Source organism: Leopardus geoffroyi, chromosome E2, assembly GCF_018350155.1.
Source record: "Leopardus geoffroyi isolate Oge1 chromosome E2, O.geoffroyi_Oge1_pat1.0, whole genome shotgun sequence".
Taxonomy (NCBI): Eukaryota; Metazoa; Chordata; class Mammalia; order Carnivora; family Felidae; genus Leopardus; species Leopardus geoffroyi.
In genome coordinates, this window is record NC_059335.1 from 8120027 (window position 1) to 8132542 (window position 12516).

At 57.5% G+C, this 12516-nt stretch overlaps 1 protein-coding gene across 8 annotated transcripts in view; it reads left to right on the forward strand.

Moving 5' to 3' along the window:
- Window positions 1-12391, forward strand: part of IL4I1 (interleukin 4 induced 1) — a 36843-nt gene extending 24452 nt beyond the window's left edge. For 2 of the 8 annotated variants that reach the window (XM_045441813.1, XM_045441810.1), the window contains exons 2-9: window positions 1208-1330; window positions 3525-3669; window positions 7119-7357; window positions 7982-8094; window positions 8526-8727; window positions 10423-10491; window positions 10816-10952; window positions 11451-12391. In XM_045441813.1, the coding sequence (XP_045297769.1) occupies window positions 3633-3669; window positions 7119-7357; window positions 7982-8094; window positions 8526-8727; window positions 10423-10491; window positions 10816-10952; window positions 11451-12372 (1719 nt within the window). In that variant the 5' untranslated portion in view covers window positions 1208-1330; window positions 3525-3632 and the 3' untranslated portion in view covers window positions 12373-12391. Of the gene's footprint in view, window positions 1-1207; window positions 1331-2170; window positions 2216-3496; window positions 3670-4976; window positions 5071-6640; window positions 6728-6981; window positions 7017-7118; window positions 7358-7981; window positions 8095-8525; window positions 8728-10422; window positions 10492-10815; window positions 10953-11450 lie in introns of those variants that run through there. The other 6 variants (XM_045441814.1, XM_045441811.1, XM_045441812.1 and 3 more) reach the window with 6 other exon arrangements.
- The last annotated feature ends 125 nt before the right edge of the window (window positions 12392-12516 follow it).

Genomic DNA, 12516 nt, shown 5'->3' on the forward strand with positions numbered 1-12516 from the left:
AAGCAGGTAAAGCTGGGATGCGGATTTGTTCGGGTCATTTCCACATGCCCAACATTGTGCCTCTTGTCCCCAGCTCCCGTAGGCAAGAATGACGCCCAGCAGTTGGATCTGATCTCCTGCTGCGGGGTGGAGAGTCTGTCCCTCCGGCCTTTGCCTCGCTGAGCCTGCTTTTTGCTAAGGAATGCCCAAAGCTTATTCCTGGAGACCTGTGGTCCAGTTGCCCAAAGTCATGACCATAAGTCGTTTCACCATCTTTGGCTTCCCAGAACAAGTGTCTTGCAAAAGCCACAGCAGAGGGAGAAGGGAGCCCCCAGACTAAACCACTTGATTCTCTCTAAAAGCTCCCCACCACCTTCCTGGCAAGTTGGCCTTCAGAGCCTCCGTGACCCGTATCTCACCCCTCTCCCTGAAGGGGGAGGTGGGATGGGGCAGCCTCAAGTCCCCCTAGAAAGTAGGAAGTAGTTCGTATTTTATACACATTTATTCATTCAACACCCATTTTTGGAGCACCTGCTAAATAGCTGGCCTGGCATCGGGGTCACAAAAATGGGACAGTGTTTCTGCCCACACACAGGTTGCTGGCAGGGGCCAGACAGTCGTGCTAAGATTTCCCCTGAGCTTGCATTTCAAATGTATATCATTTGCCTGTTTTGCATATTAAACGCTCATAAAACTTAATTGCTTTCATATAGCTGTATTTTTTAATTTTTTTTTTTAGATTAAAAAAAATTTTTTTAATGTGTTTTTGAGAGAGACAGAGCACAAGGAGGGGAGGGGCAGAGAGAGGGGGACACAGAATCTGAAGCAGCTCCAGGCTCCGAGCTGTCAGTCCAGAACCCAATGTGGGGCTCAAACTTACAAACTGTAAGATCAATACCTTAGCTGAAGTCAAGACGCTTAACCGACTGAGCTACGCAGGTGCCCCAGAGCTGTATTTTTTTTTTTTTAATGAAAACATTGAAGTTCCATCTATTTTCTTCCTGTTCCCCAAGGGATCTTGGGCAACCCACTCAAATACAGTTCAAAATCAGGACGATGGCCATGTGGGAGGGCTGGCTACAGTGTTCTGGTGCCACAGGGAAAGCGGCCCCAACAGGCTTCCTCGGGGAGTCAGGGAGGGGTCCCTGAGATTGCAACAGATTCAGCAGCTGACTGGGTACCACCCTGCAGATGATGACTTCATTGTAATTGCCGTTTCCCTTTCCAGGAAGAAAACAGATGCGCTTCTTTGCCAGTGCAGACAAAGGGCCTCTGCTTAAGGTTCCTCTTCATTAATTAGTACGAAGACAGCCAATGTGGTGACTAAATTTGGAATCAGTGGCTTTTAAAGGTGAATCTCTCCATAAGCTATACCTGCGTTTCTTCTCCCCGTACAGGGATAAGAGTGGCAATTAGGGGCGCCTGGGTGGCGCAGTCGGTTAAGCGTCCGACTTCAGCCAGGTCACGATCTCGCGGTCCGTGAGTTCGAGCCCCGCGTCGGGCTCTGGGCTGATGGCTCAGAGCCTGGAGCCTGTAACCTATTCTGTGTCTCCCTCTCTCTCTGCCCCTCGCCCGTTCATGCTCTGTCTCTCTCTGTCCCAAAAATAAATAAACGTTGAAAAAAATTAAAAAAAAAAAATTTAAAAAAAAAAGAGTGGCAATTAGATTTGTGGCTATGGCTTTCTGTTAAGCTCAAAGAAACCCTTTCAAACGACTGCCTCTCTATGGCCCAGCACCTTCCCCAGGATCATGCCTCTTCCTGTCAGCCACAGCTTGGCGTCAGAAGGGTCAGATGTCCCCAAACAGCACCCTTGATCTTCTAGGGGAGGTTGAAACCAAGGACTCCCAAGCAGTGGTGTGCTGGCCAATGTTGAATAGCTGGCCTCCAGAGAAGGGGAGAGTCCTCATGGGGTACCGGTTGTTGATCCCATGGTGGAAATACTCCCACCGGGGCTGATTTCAAGCTATCGACTTGAGGTCACTGAACATGACGTCACTGAGCATGAATTTGGGAAATTGACACGCACTATCTAGATACAGTGAATTCACCCCAAGAATATACAGAATAGTAAAATGTAATCCGGTGATTGGGAAGAAATGAGTTTTGAGTAAATCTGTGTTTCAGGAGATTGATCAGAAATTTTTTTTTTTTTTTTTTTTTTTTTTTAAAGAATGGCTTGCAGAACCAAACCGAGAAAAAGACCCTAAAAATGAAACCATCCGCTCTCGTGCGCGGGTATGAGCCAGCCCCAGCACACCACTGCTCCCAAGTTTTCGATCAACCTTGAAATTACTTGGGTGCCTAAAAAGCCTGCCCTCAGACTCTCCGGGCAGCAGTGTTCTGCAGAACTTCCGGGAACAAAATCCCTCAGCCTCAGAAGCCAGCCCCCAGCCAGGCTTGACTCGGCCACGCTGCCCCTGTGCCTGCCCTAGAGTCCTCACACGTTGGCACCGATCACTTCAAACGCCAGTGACTCACCTGGTGCACACACACACTTCACAGGCAGACACCGTCCTGGTCGCACCCATGACCTCCCAAGATTTCCCCGAGGCAGAAACCAGACCTGGTGCGCTGCTGTGCCAGGTTCAGGCCTGGCCTGGGGCTGTGGGGTCGCATTAAGCCCCGTGGTTCCAAGGACACAGACACCAAATCCACCAACCTGAAAGTAATACTCGCTCATTGACAAAGACCCTCAGCATCACTCAAATGCCAGCTGGGCCCTGTCTTGAGTTTTGATTCAAACCGACTGTTAATTTTTTTTTCTTTTTTTTTTTTTTTTTCCAACTGTTAATTTTTTGAGACAATCAGGGAAATGCGGACTTTGGTTTAATGGCATTTTTATTTATTTTTTTAAGTTTATTTTGAGAGACAGAGATAGCACAAGGGGGGGAGGGGCAGAGAGAGAGAGGGAGAGAATCCCAAGCAGGCTCCACACTGTCAGTGTAGAGCTTGATGCGGGGCTCAAAACTCATGAACCATGAGATCGTGACCTGAGCCAAAACCAAGACTCGGATGGATATTTAAGTGACTGAGCCACCCAGGTACCCCTGTAGTTTTGGTTTTTGGTTTTTGTTTTTTTAAAGCAAATGAGTTCATATATATTTTTAGAGCAGAAGTTGGTTGGCAAACTATAGTTCCACTTCCTGATTTTGTAAATAAGTTTTTATTGGAACACAGCCACAACCAATTCATTTATACATGCTGTGGCTACTTGGAGGGCAGAATTGAGTAGGCAAGACAGAGATGGTGTGGGCCAAAAAGCCCCACATATTTACAGAAAAAGTTTGCAGACCCCTGTTTTCGAGAAGCATCCTGAAGTATTTACCTACAAAATATAAGATGTCTGGTATTTGCTGTAAAATAATCCGAGGAGGAAAGAGAAAATGTGAATGAAACAAGATGGGCTAGGAGGCGACGGATGCACTTGAGTTCGGCATCCCAGTCTCTCTGTTGTTACATATGTTTGAAATTTCCATAATGAAAAGCTTTTGAGAAAAGAGGACCTGCTCTCCACAGCCTCACCACTGTTCTGACTTCACACCAGGACCCTGGCACCTTTAATCTAACAGGAATCAGGACAAAGCCACCATCCTTCACCCCGTTTCCGCACACGCCCGAAGATGACTTCTGTCCCGGGCTAACCAGAAAGGCCATGGGCACTGAGAGGGCCCCCCAGAGCCAGCTGTGCAGTGAGTGCCTGCCCCCATGGGGCCCAGGGATTCTGGAAACTGGGGAAGGAGGGGCAGGAGGGCTCCGTAGGAAGGGGGACTCTGTCCAGGAGTCAGGCCATAGATCAAGGGCCTCTGGTAAGTCTGTCCTCTGCTCTCTGTACCCCTCCCCGATCCAGGCCCAGAGCCCTGACTTCCACCTGGGGCCCTGGACATCCCCTGGGCAAGGCCCTGCCCTCTTCTGAGACTTGGGGAAAGTTTTAGTACCAACCACTCGTGGTCTTTGAACTGACTCTGGGAAAGCGATATATGTAGGCACTAGCCCTCTCCCCTGCACATCTGTGTGGCCGCCACTATTTCTTTTCCTGCCCCCATACCCAGGTCCCCGTCCTGCACCATATCTGGCCACCTGTGGGAGTTCTGTTCAACATCAACCTAAGCCTAGCCCAGTGGTTCTTAGCCAGGGTGATTTTGCGTCCCCTTCCCCGGAGAATGATTGACAATGCCTGGAGACAGTGTCTTTTGTCACACTTTGAGGGCCGGGTGCTGCTGGCATCTAGAGGGTAAAGGCCAGTGAGGCTGTTGGGCATCCTACGATGCACAGGATGGTCCCCACCAAGATGGCCCCCAATGTCAACAGTGCCGAGGCAGAGAGACCCTGCCCTGGCCCCCTCCCTAGTTCACAAGCCTGAGCTTTCTGCTAGTGAAAAAAGTGCTTAAGAACATGGGACTGGAGCCAGGCTGCTGGGATCACACCCAGGTTCTGCTACTTCTTAGCTGGTGACTTCTCTGGGCCTCGGTTTTCTCCACCGTGAGATGGGGACAGCTAAACCCACCTTGTCAGAATTGTTCCCGGAGTAAATGAAGTGAAGCATGTCTGGCACGTGGTACCAGTCATGTTATAGGTAGCAAGATCAATCAGGCCTGGCCCTAGTAGGGCCCCTGCTCCCTCTTGCTGAGCCCCTTGGGTGTCCTGCTGAGCCCCTTGGGTGAGGTCAGCACCCCACTTTTGTTGTAGAGTCCAGGAGGTGAGCTCAGGGCGTGCCCGGAGCCAGGGGATTTTTAAGCGCAATCCTGTGGTGGAGAGACCAGGGGGTCTACTCGGACCCCGGCAGGGCCCTCCAAACTGATCTGGGGACCGACACGGCTTGCCGAGACCAGTGCAGGAGTTCCACAGCCCTGCGGCCTCCACCCCTTTCTGCGTCCATGTTACTCCTGCTCGTGACATTGCCATGGGGAAGTAGCACAGATGGGCCTCCGGGGAGGGGCCAGCCGGACCCCCAGCTCTGCAGGCCGGGCTCCCCCTCCAACACAAGGTGTCTGGGATTCGAGGAGAAAGCAGGCGGTGTGCTCAACTCGTGTCGCCATGAAGGAAGGAGGCAGGGTCTGTGATGGGAAGGCCTTCCCACGCTGAGGCCTGGGGTGAGTCCTGGGGTCCTCCTCCCCCACCTGCCCCCTGTCCATCTGTCAGATCCCTCCTCTGCCAAGAGCAGCTCTGTGAGGTCCACAGTGAGCACGAAGCACTGAGCACAGGACCACCTTAGTGCGCGCTCACCGTGGGGACCGTCTCCGTCGTTTTTGCTGACTGTCCCCTTTGCTTTCTTGGCATTTGGCCTCAAGGCCCAAGGCTCTGTCCAGCTGATTGTGTTTCCTGCTTGGCTGCTGCCTCCCAGGCCCCTGCATCATATGTTTACTGACTCACTCAGATATACCCCCTCCAACCCCCACCCTCCACCAAACCACATCCCTCTTTGATGTACTGTTTGGATTTTCCCATCTTGTTGCTGGAGAGGATCTGCCACCAGCTGCCTGGTGCCTTCTCCCCCCACCCCAAGAAAACCCCCTGAAATTGCCTCTCTACCTCCACCCACTTCAGGGGACCCACCAGGTGTCCCCTTGGCTAAAGTCCCAAGGGCCGAGGGACCCCTGCTGCCACGAGTGGGGACCCCTTGAGGCTGGGTCCTCTTGTTCTCCCATCCAAGTACTAACCAGGCCCGACCCTGCTTAGCTTCCGAGATCAGACGAGATCGGGCGCGTTCAGGGTGGTATGGCCGTAGACATGGGTCCTCTTGTTCTGACTGCCTGCCCCCCTCAGGAAAAAAGCACCCCACAGACAGGTGGAGAAAGCTAAGGCCAAAGGCAGAGAGGCGGAAGCTCCAGTGGCCTTTTTGCTGAACCCCCAGCACCCTAGTGTGAGCGGAGAGCCACAGTGGTTCTCAACGTAGGGATGGGAAGGGTGAGCACACATCCTGGGCTGCGACTTGTGCAGGGCTGGGGAGCAGGGGCGGGGGTGGGGAGTCATTCCCTGAACCCCTGCCAGCGCCCCCACGGTGACAGCAGCTGGCAATGTCTAAGGAGCAAGTTGTAGTTTTGACCCAGGCGCTTGTTCACAAGGCCTGACCTGGATTCACGGCCCCCACTTGACAGCTGGAGACCAGAACCACACAGGCAGGCACCAGGCTCAGGACCCGGGCAGGCTGGCCCCGAGCCCATGCCTCTGACCACTGTGCTGTTGCCTGCAAGTCCCACTACTGAGTCCATTTCACGGAGGGGAAGACGGAGGCTCAGAGCAGCCATGTGGGAGGGGAGTGGAGCCAGCAAGGGCCCTTCAGGGCACAGCGACAACTAGACACAGGGACAGACTCAGACTATCACAGGGAACATGCGGCCCCAAGGCCAGACACCCCCCCACCCCTGCCCCAGGAATTAAGGAGACAGAGCACAGAGGAGGGCAGACACAGGGACCCTGAGACCAGGCACCCTTAGCATGGTTACCTGAGCATTTATTTCCGGCCTTCCAACCGCCCCAGAACTATTTGGGGCAAGAGGAAGAAAATAGACTGATTTGCTTCCTCTCAACCCCCTTTCCCCAACGCCCACCCCCTCCAGCCTCAACTAAATTCTAAGCACCTGACCCTACAACCCAGGAAAGTAGTTTCATTTCCCCCACTGCAGATTTCTCAAAGGGAGGGGAGGGCGGGGCTCAGCTCATTGTTTAAGGACCAAGAAGGGGGCCAGGGCAGACCTTTGGAAGCAACAGGAGAGAGAGGGTGGTACTGTTGTCCACAGAGAGCCCAAGGTAGAGGGGAGGCTGCCAGGAAACTGGGACCCACAGAAATAGACACAGGGAGACAGGGCAGAGGAGAGGGGAACAGAGAAGGACAAGGAGGGCAGGGACGGGGACGGGGGCAGATAGGTGAGCACAGAACAGGAGACTGCTAGAAGGGGAAGATGGAGGCCTGAGGCTCCAGAGAGACGGGTGGCCTTAGGGACGGGGCCTGGGGTGGGACTCAGGCCCCTGTCACAGTGGCCCTTGCTTCCCCTCCAAACTAGACACCATCTCCCGCGGAGAGTTATGGCCTCGTCGGGTAAGTAAGCAGGAGAGGGGGGCACAGGGACGGGGGTACGGAGCCCACTCTCCCCACACATACCTACTGACCTTCCCACTGATCCCGTCCTCCTCCCTCCAGCCCGGTACTTGCTTGTCCTGATCTCCATCTTCTTCAGCCTGGTGGCCTCCCTGGACTGGAAGACTTCCCATAGCCAGGATCCCTTTGAGAAATGTATGCATGATCCTGACTATGAGGTGCTGCTCAAGGTTGTGACCTTGGGCCTCAATCGAACCTCAAAGCCCCAGAGGGTGATTGTGGTTGGTGCCGGTGTGGCTGGGCTGGTAGCTGCCAAGGTGCTCAGTGATGCCGGACACAAGGTGAGAAGTGCTGCTTGCAGTCTACCTGGAGTCTTTTGTGCTGCAGGCTGGGAATCCCGGGTGTTAGGGGCCCGGCCACGTCCCTGTTGAGGGGCTGGTAGGAGGTGGAGAGAGGAGCTGTGCTTTCCCCCTTGGTCTGAGGACTGAAACTGGAGGGGAGGCTGAGAGACCTTTGACCTTCCCTGCCCCACTCTCTCTCATTCCTGAGGGAAGTCCCTCTGAAAGTCTTCCAACCTCCCGGAGGGGAATTTGTGCTGGTGGCCATGGTAACTCCACTCAAGGAACACTGCCTGAGGTCTAACCACTGCCCCTCTCAGGACTTCTGTGCACGGAGGAAATCTTCCCCCCGCCCCCCCCCCTCCCTAGGCTGGGAAGTTCCTCTGCAATCTGGCTTGCAGTCGTCCTGCTGCAGCTGGGAAACTGCATATTGTACGTGCTTGCTAGGACATCTGTTCTCCCACCAGCTCCTCTGGCTTTTTCATGAAGAAGGGCATCCTTCTCTAGTCTAGGTCTGGGCTGCTGTGGGGATGGAAGCTGGGTGCTGGCACAGGGTGGGGATGGGGGGGGGGGTCAGTGGGAGGAGCTGAAGGGCCCTGCTTGGTGCTCCCCACCCCCATCCCTCAGGTCACCATCCTGGAGGCAAACAACAGGATCGGAGGCCGCATCCTCACCTACCGGGACCGGAAGACAGGCTGGATTGGGGAGCTGGGAGCCATGCGCATGCCCAGCTCGCACAGGTGAGGCCTGGCCAGGCAGCCCTGTGGGCACCGAAGCCTCCCCTAGCCCCACCTCTGTGTCCCTGAGGTGCTCAGAGCTCCGTGTCCAGCCAGAGTTCCAGTTCTGCCCTCCCAACCTTGTCTCCTCCGCATCGCAAGCCCTCACCCGACCCAACTCTGTCCTCATTCCCACTTCAGCCCCAACGAAAGCCTGCCGGGGCTCCAAACACGATCCGAAACCCGTACACCTTCAGCCTTCCAGCCTCTCTCTCCTCTTATTCCCGGCCCCAGCTCCAGTGACCCGCCCTCCCACCCGACTCTAGCCCCGATGCAGACTCAGGCCCATCCCCAACCCCTGCCCCCGCCCCCTGCTCTGGAAGAGGGGCCCCAACTCCTCCCAGCCCTGCCCCCGCCCCCGCCTGACCCTCAGCAGCCTCTCCCGGCTCCTTCAGGATCCTCCACGAGCTCTGCAAGAGTCTGGGACTCAACCTGACCAAATTCACTCAGTATGATGAGAACACGTGGGTAGAGGTCAACAACCTGAAGCTGCGCAACTATGTGGTGGAGAAGATGCCAGAGAAGCTGGGCTACAAGCTGCGCCCCAGGGAGAAGGGCCACTCGCCCGAAGAAATCTATCAGATGGCTCTCAACCAGGTAGGCAGCCTCAGGAGCCCCGCGGCCCATCCCCCACACCCCTCTGCCTCGGTCTCTGATCCGCTTCTCACGCACGCAGTCCGGACAGCCTCAGATTCTACGAAGGCCTTTGGCTTAAACTTTGGTCTTCGACCTGATGTTTTCCCCATCCATCTTGGGGGACCCAGACTTTTGTCCACGTCCCCCCTCCCCGGGTCATACCCCAGGACCCTCTGGCTCCCACCGAGCTCAGCATCTTCCCTTAATCCCACGCATACTCCCGGGTTCCCCCATCTCACGATGGCCCCATCACCCCCACCCTAGTCACAAGGCAGACAGACCTTCAGGTGCTGTCCTAGCTCCCTCCCTGTCCCTTCCACCACCAGTCAGTCCCCAGCCCCATCCCTCCTGCCCCCTGACTCTCCTGCAGTGTTCCCACCTCTCTGTCCCCACGGGCCCTGCTCTGGCTCAGGCTTTTCACCCCGTTCCAGCCCCTGCTCACAGCCCCCTATGGCTCCCCAGCGCCTTAGCCTCAGGGTCAAGCCCTGAGTGGTCTGGTTTCTCTCACCCCTCTAGCCTCATCTCTCCTCCAAGAAGTGTTTGTTACCCTCCAAAGCCTTTGGAGTGGCCAAACACCCCAGCCCTGCACTCCTTCGTACCCACAATGCTCCTTCACCATCCTGCACCCATGCCCTTGCTCTTGCTTCCTGCCCCAACTGGCAGGCCTTTTCCCTTTCCCACCCAGGGAACCCTACTAATCCCCCAAGAACCAGGTCCAACGTCCCCTCCTCCAGGAAGCCTTCACTGGTGCCCTCAGGGAGGAGCCGGCCTTGGCCTCCTCTGGGAGCTCCTGTCTGGCTCCCCCCCTGGACCAGGGTGGGCACTGAGTCCAGGCCATTTCTGTGCCCTGGCACTGACCAGTTCAGGGAGCCTAGGGAGACGCAAGGTGAATGATGAGTGAGTGAGCAAAGGAGCACATGCTTTGAGGAGTTCCCCAGCCACAGGGGAAAGTCACGTGGACAGAGAAGAAGGCTAACATCAGATGGGGCTGTGAGGCTCCCAGGAAGGGAGGAGACTTGAACAGCGCGGTAAAGGATGGCCACTCATGTTTCAGGCAAAGACAAGGCAGGGGAACGAGTGCAGTGGTGCAGTGCAGGTGTCGGGGGGGCCCGCAAGTGGTCTGGGCACTGCACATAGTGCTGCAGAACGACAGCTGCAGTAAGATGGTGACTGAGGGGCCCCGGGCCCTGGGGAGCCACAGGAGGGCTGTGGGCAGGGGAGGATCCAGTGAATAACCCCTCAGGGCTGACAGGGGGCAGAAGGGACTCTGCTTCTGTCTGTGCCCCCAGTGATGCAGGTGACAATCACTAAGCACCAGGAGGATACAGCATTGACTAAAACAGACACGATACCTGCCTGCACTAACTCACAGACTAGGACAAGTGCAGGCCAACAGTACCCAATAGGGCTGAGTGTGACACTGTCAGGGTGGGATGAAGGCTGGGAGATGAGGGGCATTAACAACTTGGGAAGAACTTCCCAGAGTGGAGGGCAAGGCTGAGGGCACAGCATGGACAAGGACCATGCTGACTTGAGCAAGAATGGTAAATGGCTGGTCATGGGCAGGTGCGGGAGGAGAACCCAGGTTTGGACCCCAAGTCTGGCCTCTGCAGTCCTGCCCCTGGAGCTCAGCACTGTCCCCTTGTTCCACCACAGGCCCTCAAAGATCTCAAGAAACTGGGCTGCAGAAAGGCAATGAAGAAGTTTGAAAGGCACACGCTCCTGGTGAGTGGGGGCCTTGGCGTCGCCGTCTGAGAAAGAGAAACAAGGAGGGCACCCGTGGGCTTTAGCCCTGGAGTCAGAAGGCAGGAGTCCCGGACTCCAGGCCTGCCACGGCCCTCCTGCCTGACCCGAGGCGGCACACGGCCCCCTCTCTGGGCTTGCGTCCCTCCTCTGGATGGCTAAGCTTCAGAGAACCGTACTAATAAGCTCACGGTCCTGTCACGGAACCAGGAGGCTCAGCCTGGGAGGGACCCCCATGGGAGCGGGGACAGAACAGGCAGGTGCAGGACGCTTGGGTCCTGACCCGGGCGCGCACCCATCCCCCAGGAATACCTCCTCGGGGAGGGGAACTTGAGCCAGCCGGCCGTTCGGCTCCTGGGAGACGTGATGGCCGAGGACGGCTTCTTCTATCTCAGCTTCGCGGAGGCCCTAAGGGCCCACAGCTGCCTCAGCGACCGGCTCCGGTGAGAGGCGGGGCCAGTGGACAGGGCGGGGCCGACGAGGGCCAATGCGGACGAGAAACGGAGTGGGCGGAGCCGTTGGCGTTGGGTGGGGCGGGACTGGCGGGAAAGGAGCCGGACGCACAGGTGCGGGAAGGGGCACAGAGGGCGGAGAGGGGCGGAGACGCGGAGCTCGGGTCTGGCCACACGCGCCCTCTCGTCCCGGGTCCTCCGGAGGAACTGGATAAGAATGTTCCCGGAAAAAGGTGTGGCTCAGAGAAGAGACGGGGTTCCCGGGTCGCACATTCTCTGCTCCCTGGTCCTCCGGGTGATGTCAGGGACTGGCGAGGTCAAGGGTAGATGAATGGGCGGGGCCCGCGAGAAGGGACGGGATAAGAGGGGACCCGGCAGGTGAAAACTAGGATGGGTACCGGGGAGTGCCCAGGGCGGGGCCCGCGGGGAGGAGCCCACGAGGCAGGGCAGTGCCCGAGCTCCCGGATCACGCTCTCGCCCTGCCCGCAGGTACAGCCGCATCGTGGGCGGCTGGGACCTGCTGCCGCGCGCGCTGCTGAGCTCGCTGTCGGGGCCAGTGTTGCTGCACGCGCCTGTCGTGGCGATAACGCAGGGGTCGCACGATGTGCGCGTGCACGTCTCGAGCTCGCGCGGGGCCCGGAGTCTGAAGGCCATGACCGCCGATGTGGTGCTGCTCACCGCGAGCGGGCCGGCGCTACAGCGCATTGCCTTCTCGCCGCCGCTGACGCGCAGGGGGCAGGAGGCGCTGCGCGCGCTGCACTACGTGCCGGCCACCAAGGTGTTCCTGAGCTTCCGCCGGCCCTTTTGGCACGACGAGCACATCGAGGGCGGCCACTCGAGCACCGCCCGCCCGTCGCGCGTGATATTCTACCCGCCGCCGGGAGAGGGCGCGCTGCTTCTGGCTTCGTACACGTGGTCGGACGCGGCCACCGCCTTCGCCGGCCTGAGCCAGGAGGAGGCGATGCGCGTGGCGCTCGACGACGTGGCGGCGCTGCACGGGACGATCGTGTACCGACTCTGGGACGGCAGCGGCACAATCAAACGCTGGGCCGAGGACCCACACAGCCAGGGCGGCTTCGTGGTGCAGCCGCCGACGCTCTGGCAAGACGGCGGGGACGACGGGCAGGACTACGACTGGTCAGTCCCCTACGGCCGCATCTACTTCGCCGGTGAGCACACGGCCTACCCGCACGGCTGGGTGGAGACTGCTGTCAAGTCGGCGCTGCGCGCGGCCGTGTTAATCAACAGCCGCGAAGGGCACAGCTGCGAGGGGCACACGCTGGTCAACGAGGAGGGGCTCGTGCGCCAGGTGCCCAGCCGTCCCCGGTGCGAGTTCCAAAAGGCTGGTGCCACCCACGCTCCGGCCCCACATGGGATGACCGCTCAGCACACCAAGAGACCCGAGCATTAAAAATGTATTTTCAGAAAAAGCCGTGTGGTTCAGTAGCTTCCCCAATGTGCACGAAGCAAAGCCGTTAGCCTTCGCGGTGGAAGGAGCTGCGCCTCGTTCTGGGGCTGCAGCAGCTGTCCTACTTCTTCCTGGGCGGTGGGGCCC